Genomic DNA, 9,094 nt, shown 5'->3' on the forward strand with positions numbered 1-9,094 from the left:
TTTCTTCACAACAAAATATTTTCTATAAGTGTTAAAAAAATGACTAAATTGGCATTCTGTGTTGATGCATCTTTGAGCTCATTGGGTTCAGAAACATTTACCTCTCACTCCCATCCAGGATTCAAGCAAACATGTGGTGTTGCTGGCTTAGATTCTTCCAAAGCAATCCAGGAAAATGTGTTGTCCTCTGAAAGTCTTGCCAAAGCATTTGTGCACTGTCACTTTTAAAACTACAAGAAAAAAAATCAAGAGATGAATGGTGTCATTTTGATGTTCGTCCACATTTTGTTGCCAACTGCATCCTCCCAACGCCTGTTTTCACTCTACCATGTCATGCTCAGTAGATCCTTTTTTTCTGCAAGGTCTAATTACACTTGATAATGTTTCCATGCTAAAATGTAAATCACTATTCTAGGGCACTGGTCATTCAAGCTTTTTTTTCTCCATTGAAGTCGACATGAATTAAATAATAAAAGAGAAAAGAATGAAGAGTTCTCATTGTAAACTAGTAAAAGTATTTCTATGATCTAAGCACAATAATTCCACATAGATTTTGATAATTATTCATTTCGATCATTATTTTCTGCATGGGTAATTTATAATGTGAATCTAAAAAATACAGTCTGGAGACCTTATTAAATAGTTGCAATACCAACTAGAGGCAGCAGGAGACGCTAAACTCGTATTACTTTGGTCTACTTTTTTTGCCTGCATCCGTTTAGTTTTAGACTATATGGACACAGATTCTTTACAAATCAAGACTAATAATCAATTTAGTTGAAATCTGAATGATTAAATTGGCTAATTGTGCAGAGGAGTTGCAACACCCCCATCGTCCCCACATCCAAGTATTAAAATATACAGATAAAACAAGTTTTACTCTCATATGCCATTATGATTGATATTAAAAAGATCATAACAAGGATTTACCGTGTCAAATCGGTTATTGTTGATCTTTAAAACCCACGATTTCATGTAAAACATAACCTGATTGCCTCTCAGACATCGTGTAGTACACCTTTTGTTATATATAGTCAAATCTAATGGTGGAAAATTAGATAGGTTACCTGGATGATAGATCTCTGTTTCAGTTTTCATTCTACTTGCAATAACAGGAAGAACACTTTTAAAACTGAATTTTGGAGTTACTTTCAGCATTAAAAAGCGATCGATTATACAAATAGATGCAGTGTCTTTCCACCTCAGCAAATGATGTCAATTACCGCACGTGACATTTGGATTAAAATCCATCACATTGTGCTGCTTTCCAAATAGTCTGAAATTTTCAATTCATATACATCAAAGCTTTTTTTCAAGTTGCTTATGTATGGTTATCTAATTAACAAATAAAATATTTAACATAACGACGAAATACAGGCAAAATGTTTAATTTTAAGATTGGATTGTGACTTCAAAACCTACACTACGGGAACGTCTTGGGTAGGGAGTGTTGCTAATTCCAATATTTCATCTAGCCTTCGAATGCACCATTTTGAATGTTGTTTTCTTCCGCCTTTACCTGGGGGAAGTTAGCGAAAAATGACGCCCATTGCTTAATTCATTGTAATTACATGTGAATTAACACCAAGTAGAGTTTTAGAGATGGAATGTCATTAACCCGGAAACAAAAAATCTGCAATCGGAGCAAAAAAAGAAGCCACGCCGAAAGTTTTCTTTGTCTGATCGCCACTGTTGTTGTTCCTGTCTGAAATGGGATGTTGCAGCAGTACGGAGGTAAGTTCTCCAAGATCATATAAAATACTTGACAATATGAGCGATAATACGTGGTGTATTACATCCAAACACCACTCACGCCTGACTGTGTGCGCGAAAGAACAATTCCCATCACTTTTCAGACAAAGGCTGCTTGTTTCTCCAGCACAACCAACGCAATAAGCGCTCGCAAACAACCATCGGGCGTGACACGGCGCCGTTCCCCCGAAACTAAAATAGTCAAGAATTAAAGTCTTTTTGTCTTTTCATGTCTTGGAAGAGTAAACGTGACTGGAGTCCGCTAAAGGAGCGCAGTTGTACGGACATCCCATGGCTCATACTCTTCACGCTCTTCTGCATCGGAATGGTACGAGTATGGATTTGTATTGTTTTTATGGGGATTTGACAGTGCAATATTTGTTTTGTTGTGTCCTCACTTTACATTCAATCACTGATTGGGATAAAAACACAGAAAAAGCAAAAATCCTCTCTAAGTCTGATTCTTTTTTCCTGTAAACAACAACATAGAAGAACATCTGATCATGACAACAGTAATATTATATCTGCAAAAAATGTATTGAATAGAAAAAGGACATAATCAGTTGCAAAAGGATCCAGAATGACCCTTGTTAAGAATTTCAGTCAATTTTAGAGTACAGATAAGAAGATAAAGTAATCATCAAGTCTGTGTCCAGTGATCAGAATGAGGTGTCAAGGAAGAGCAACTAAATCGCATTGTCGTGTGTTTTGGGAAAAGTTTTAGTAAATTCATTTGGCTAAACACGCTTATTATGCATTCCTTATTTCATGATGTGATATTGTTGCATGTGATTCACGCAGGTTTGCATATGTGGCTTCACCATTGCCACGGGAGCTGCTTCCCGACTTATATCAGGATATGACAGCTATGGCAACATTTGTGGTCACAATAACACCAAGATCCAAGATGTTGAGCTCAGTGGCCGGAATATGCTTGAAAACAAGTGGGTTTATTGCATTATTCAAATCAGGATTTTTTTTGTCAAGCTTGGTCTGGAGTCTATTAATCGATCTTAAATCACCATTCAGTGGTTATACAGCCAATTTATGCAACAAGGTGTAAATAGTATTTCTCTTGGTACCAATGTTTGCATAATATACTGGAAAATGTCTGAAATGACAGCTACTGGAGGCTTATGTGAAAAAAAAGTTCATGTAAAGTAAAAGTTTTAAAAAAGTAAACCAGAAATCATCAACTACTAGGCATTCAAATATTGACTTGGGGCAATAATTTACAGTAGTGCAATTTCTAATTGTGAAAAAAAAAAGCCTTCGGGACAGCATGGTTGCTTGTGTGTTCTTGTTGACATTCCTGCCATTTCCAAATGAAAGCAAAAAATGAGATTAATAAGCGCACCTAATTTTTTTTTGTTCTCAGAAAGTACTTGAAAGTTGTCGTCTTTTTTATTTCTGTGGGTCGTGGTGTTCTGGCACAATTCAGCCTACAGGCCCAGTATTGCTCAAACAATGGCGCCTGGTTTTATTGATGCTTGATTTTCCACCATGCCTTTTCTGCTACAAAGAAACAACTGTGCAGCTGGGAAGCAAATGCCCCCGTTTTTATTTTTGCCTTCACTTCAAGGACAGTCTTGCATTCTAATGACCAAATGGGCTCTTGTTTTAAAAGCGTCGACTAGGACGACCCCTTGGAATTTCAGTCCACATGAATCAATTGTTGGATTTTTCTAACAAAAACTTGCAAGCCAATCAGAAAATGTGGTCCCCAACTATCACATGAAATATATAAAATTAAATTATTTTACTATAATTTAAAGATGTGTTTGGAAAAATATTTAGAAGGCAATTATGTGCTTCTTTTATATGAAACAAGACAAGGCTTTATCACATTTCATTTAACTAACATATCTTTATGTCTCTTAGGTATGTATTCTTTCTGGACCCTTGCAATATTGATATCATCAACCGGAAGATGAAGAGCATCGCTTTGTGCGTCTCTGAATGCCCAGCCACTGAACTAAAGACCTATTATGATTTAAAGCAATTTGCCCAGAATAATGGTGAGATAACGAGTACTATTTATTTCATTTGAGTTGAATGTATAGTTGACATAGCCCTAAAAACAATGCATTTCCAGCTGAAATGAATTTAGCAACACTTTCATATTGATGCCAATTTACCACTCATTCAACCTACAGTGCCAACCGTCCTTATCCGACCTTTAAATATCCTCACCACTATTCTTTTCTTAGTCGTTTTGCTCTTAAATTATTTCAATGACATAATCAATGTCTCTTTTCGTAGGATCTGCACTCTGCTCCTATGATATCAGTCCAGCGAGATACCCAGGCCACTCGGATCGATTCACCAAATGTCCCAAGCTCCCTGTTGCACCAAGGTGATCAAAATATTCACATTTTATATTCAATAAACTTCTTATGGCCTGTTTTCTAAATTGAATGATTCTTCTCTCCAGCAAATCAGTACCACTCTTTCGCCGTTGCATACCGGCAGACGTCGGCTGCTACGCAGAATTGGCCCTTTCCTTTTTTACATTCATTAGTGACAACAACGTTTTCCGGCGAGTTGTCGCGGGAGTAATGGCCAGCAAGGACATCATTATTGGACTTTGCGTGCTGTCTTTAGGTGAAACATACACAAATTTGCATACTCTGACATCTGGTTTTGAACTTGACATTATATTTGTAACCTTACATGCCTTGAAAATTTTACTCGTTACCAAAGTTTAGCTAGGCAGCTACTCCTAATATTTATTTTGCATAACATGTTTTATTATTTTTAACTATGCCTAAACCTTCATTTTTATTTGACATAGTTCTTTCCCTGATCATGATGGTTGTCATCCGTTACATCTCTAAAGTCCTGGTCTGGATTCTCACAATCCTGGTTGTCATTGGCACTCTGGGTAACTACTAAAACACGATCTGTGACATTCTTTGTATTAATAAAAGAAAATATTTATGTTGTTGACTCAAATGCAGTACAACAATGTGTGTGCTTTTTTTATTTAAAGGGGGTACAGGTGTCCTTTGGTGGCTTTATGTGGACCACAGGAAAGCCCTGAATAACAACACCACTTCCGTGTTTGGGAAAGAAGTGGCGGCCGATAATGTGAAAGCACTTCTCGTGTACGCCATTTGCACTACTGTTTTCACGGTATGTCTCAATCCAACCATGGGAAAAAAGTACATAGTACAACTGATGATTCCAAAATGTGATCAAAGGTCAATTTATACCTTATGTTGTCACTTTAAAACCATTTGTGGGATGCACTTTTTCTCCTGCAGGTGGTTCTACTGCTGATCATGGTCTTTTTGAGGAAACGTGTGGCCCTCACAATTTCTCTATTCCACGTGGCTGGAAAAGTGTTTATCCACATTCCCTTGTTGGTCCTGCAGCCCTTCTGGACCTTCCTCTGCCTCATGCTCTTCTGGGTCTATTGGCTAGCTGTGTTTCTCCTCCTTGGACTTTCAGGTTGGATTCTACTGGAATTTGGTTCAAGCCGGTGTGGTGAATGGGTTTTAGGCTCCAAAAAAGTGCCTTTTTTTTACAAGTATGTTTTGTGACATTTTGTCCTTGTCTCGTGGCACAAATCGACTCCCCCACTGGAATCTTGTGGCAATCTTGTGCTGTGGGAGGACAGTCAGAGAGCTGTTTCTCTTCCCGTATCCCACTTCCCTTTTTGTGTTTAACGCATTTTTGTTCTCAAGCCAAATTTAGCCGCTGAGCCCTGTAGGTCGACTTTAATGGCACAATTTATGTACATATAGATGAGGAACACATGTTGGCTTTATAGTATTACTTGGGCCATAGCCAGTGTGTATTTAATTTAAAAAAAAAAAATATATATATATCATTAATGTTGTATGGATTATTAAACACACACACACACATATATATATATATATATATATATATATATATATATATATATATATATATATATATATATATATATATATATATATATATATATATATATATATATATATATATATATATATATATATATATATATATATATATATATATATATATATATATATATATATATATATATATATATATATATATATATATATATATATATATATATATATATATATATATATATATATATATATATATATATATATATATTTTTTTTTTTTTAATGAACTAACTTAAGTACTTGCTCTATGACTAGTTTAAAATGGTCTTAAGTGTCAACCTTTGATCACTCATGTGACCATTTTCCAGAAAACAATATATTTGAGAATGCCAACTTTAAAAAGCAAGAGCTAAATGCCTTACCTCTTTATTTCTGCAGGAAGTCCAGTGAAGAACAACTCTACAAATGTAGTGGAGTATCTCATGACTGGACCTTCTCAGTACTTGGTCTGGTATCATGCGGTCGGTCTCATCTGGATCAGCGAGTTCATCCTAGCCTTCCAGCAGATGACTATCGCTGGTGCTGTGGTCACATACTACTTCACACGGTAAAGTCGTAGTCTGTTGGAGTTAATTTGCATATTTTATTGTCATTACATATTTAGATGCATTTGAATGTCTTTTTTTAACACTCCATCACTTCTTTTGAACAAAAAGTTTGTCATTTTGCATCATTTAAAGATGCATTGTTATGTTTTAATTGGCCAACATCCGTATTTTCACATATTTGTAGGAATAAATCCAACATGCCATCCACTCCCGTCTTGTCCGCAATGTTTCGTACCTTTCGCTACCATCTTGGTACTCTGGCTAAAGGCTCCTTCATCATCACTCTAGTCAAGATTCCTCGCCTCATCCTGACATACATTCACAGTCAACTTAAAGGAAAAGTAAGCATACCTGAAAGTGGAAAAATAATTGAAAATCATGAGTTACTTTGTTGATGACAACTTTTTTCTTTGTTTTCTAGGAAAATGCGTGTGCTCGCTGTATGCTGAAATCATGCGTGTGCTGTTTATGGTGTTTAGAGAAGTGTCTTGCATACTTAAATCAAGTAAGTGAACGGGCACATTAGCAGAAATAATAATAATTATTTTGAAAAGTTAAAAAAATGACTAGAGGGCTGTCAGCAATCAATTTTTCTCCAATGTGTGGCTGGATAGAATGCATACACAGCCACATCCATCAACAGCACCAGTTTCTGCACATCAGCCCGTGACGCTTTTGTAATCCTGGTGGAGAATGCAGTGCGAGTTGCTACCATCAACACTGTGGGGGACTTTGTCCTCTTTTTGGGAAAGGTATTGGTAATATTTAAAAAAGAATCCTATTGACTTTCAACTCAGACCCATGAGAACATTGTTTTTTTCATAATATTAACAAATAAAATTGAATTTTTCACATTTTTAGGTGCTCATCGTGGCCTGCACAGCGTTTGCTGGTGTGCTGGCATTGAATTACCAGCGCGAATACACCGTGTGGGTCCTTCCACTCTTCATCGTGTGTGTGTTTGCCTACATGGTGGCCCACTGTTTTCTCTCCGTGTTCGAGAACGTCGTGGACGTGCTCTTCCTCTGCTTTGCTGTTGACAGCAAATACAACGATGGAAGTGCCGGTCGGGAATACTTCATGGATAAGACCTTAATGGTACGAGCACCTACATTACATTGTTCCCCTATGGCCCAGCTAGATGACAGTTTTGAATTTTTCTATTTCAGAATATTACGCAATTCCATATTATTACTTTGTTTCCCTATTTTACATTTTAACACTATCCGTGACAGTCGTGGCTATAATGAGGGCTATTAAAAAATGGCTTTATCCAAAGAGCGTCCAAATAGTACGATTTTTTTTTAGCCTACATTGTGCTTCTTATCTTGATTACTAGATTGAGCAACTTAGTAGTTAAATAGTGCATCTCTTTTAGCTTAAGGATAAAAAAAAGGGTCAGATTGCACATGGAGTGGTGTCTCATCTTTTTTGCTTTTAACGTCTTAGGAGTATGTTGAAAACAGCAAGAAAGCTGGCCGTTACAAACCAGAGGATGGAAGTGGTCGAGAAATGAAGCCCATGGTGAGAAACTAATATGTTTTCCCTTTGCTCTGCTACAAGAGTACGTAAGGTAACTAAATTATTATTATTATTTTTCTCATTGCAGACGTGAGAAAGGAACACTTGATGGAAATAACCAGAGACACAGAGAGAGAGCAACATAACCAAGAGCATTATTAAAAAGTCTGACACGAGGCAGTTTTTTTTGTTTTGTTTTTATAACACTAAAATTTGGAGGGTGTTCTAAATGTGTCAGATGTCTTACTTAAACCTCAAATGCTGCTTTTAAACCTCAGCGATAAGCGTTTAGACGTGGTTTTAACATGTTTGATAACTAAAAAACAGTTGGTGTACATTTTTAAGATTTGTAATAACTGTTGACTATGACTTGTTTTTGTACATCAAATAAAGAACAATACTATATAAACTGAGAAGTACTCTTACATTATTCCTGATTTCCACAGCACCACATCTAAACAGCAGAGGGCAGAAAATGCAATGAGTCAAAACAAGGTGGACAAATTAAAGACTGGCAAGTTTAAATACAAATGAACAGTTAAATTGCAATAAATGAATACAAACTTTTATGGTGATAATAATCCAAAATATGGAATTCCATTGTAATATTTTTTTTACATAAAATGAATCGGATTTTTAACCATTTTGAGGTGCGAGTCTGACAAAAACCTTACTATAAGCGTTGAGAATAATGAAAAAATCCACTTTTTTTAAAAACGAGAAATTAGGAAGGAATTTGTATTCTGTGGAGGCGTAAATAAATAACCTTAAAATCCTATTCATATGGAATTTTTCCTTACCTATTTTTCATTTGTTGATGTAGTTGAGGAGAACTTTAAGAACATTGTCTAATGAAGAGAAATAGAATTAAAAATACAGCATTTTTTAAAGAGTTGCTAAGTGCGTTCCCATGACAACACGTGCACTCCCACTGATGCATACATTACTGCCTCATTGCCGTTTGCTTCCTAGTGTGCAATCCAGCCACCAAGCCATTAGGCTATTGATGGGAAAGCTCTCTTTGTGTGTTACTGCTTGTCTCCTCCCGTAAAACAGGAATATAGAGCAGCACGTTTGATGGCCAGCTGTAAGTCACTGCTAAGTGAAGCCTTTAACACTCGTAGAGACGCAGTAGTTTCGGAAAGCTTTTTTTGGAGAATGCAAAAAAAAAAAAAAACAAGACAGGAAAGCTTTGTTTTAAGGGCAATAATTATATTATTAGTCTTCTCAACCTAAAGTTTTTTTTAGCGGATAGGATTTCTATCAAGTGCACATTAAACTTAAATTCATACAATTATATTCATTCATTTTCAGTTTTTTTATACTCACAAGGGTGCTGGAGCCATGCAAGCCAACTATTTGG

The 9,094-nt window shown here is 36.1% G+C and overlaps 2 protein-coding genes across 2 annotated transcripts in view; one reads left to right on the forward strand and one right to left on the reverse strand.

The window, feature by feature from the left end:
• Positions 1 to 1,210, reverse strand: part of dlc1 (DLC1 Rho GTPase activating protein) — a 56,397-nt gene extending 55,187 nt beyond the window's left edge. Inside the window, exons 1-2 of the mRNA XM_077718758.1 lie at positions 1,068 to 1,210; positions 102 to 230 (exon numbers count right to left, since the gene is read on the reverse strand). The gene's annotated coding sequence lies outside the window, so the exon portion shown is untranslated. The remainder of the gene's footprint in view (positions 1 to 101; positions 231 to 1,067) is intronic.
• Positions 1,211 to 1,465: 255 nt separating this feature from the next.
• Positions 1,466 to 8,140, forward strand: slc44a1a (solute carrier family 44 member 1a). Its single transcript, XM_077718770.1, has 16 exons — positions 1,466 to 1,734; positions 1,994 to 2,080; positions 2,554 to 2,696; positions 3,634 to 3,770; positions 4,015 to 4,108; positions 4,187 to 4,356; positions 4,547 to 4,636; positions 4,745 to 4,887; positions 5,019 to 5,205; positions 6,041 to 6,209; positions 6,395 to 6,551; positions 6,632 to 6,715; positions 6,825 to 6,962; positions 7,072 to 7,308; positions 7,660 to 7,734; positions 7,820 to 8,140. Exons 1-16 carry the CDS (start codon positions 1,711 to 1,713, stop codon positions 7,823 to 7,825), a joined length of 1,941 nt encoding a protein of 646 aa, XP_077574896.1. The 5' UTR covers positions 1,466 to 1,710; the 3' UTR covers positions 7,826 to 8,140.
• Positions 8,141 to 9,094: the final 954 nt, after the last annotated feature.

The sequence above is a fragment of the Stigmatopora nigra genome, chromosome 6, assembly GCF_051989575.1.
Source record: "Stigmatopora nigra isolate UIUO_SnigA chromosome 6, RoL_Snig_1.1, whole genome shotgun sequence".
In the NCBI taxonomy this organism is placed as follows: Eukaryota; Metazoa; Chordata; class Actinopteri; order Syngnathiformes; family Syngnathidae; genus Stigmatopora; species Stigmatopora nigra.

Bases quoted from the DNA above. Each gene is read 5' to 3' on its own strand.
- slc44a1a (XM_077718770.1), top strand. From the start codon at position 1,711: ATGGGATGTTGCAGCAGTACGGAG. The intron at 4,888-5,018 runs GTATGTCTCAAT...TTTCTCCTGCAG, and splicing joins TTTGCACTACTGTTTTCACG to GTGGTTCTACTGCTGATCAT. The intron at 6,552-6,631 runs GTAAGCATACCT...TTTGTTTTCTAG, and splicing joins ACAGTCAACTTAAAGGAAAA to GAAAATGCGTGTGCTCGCTG.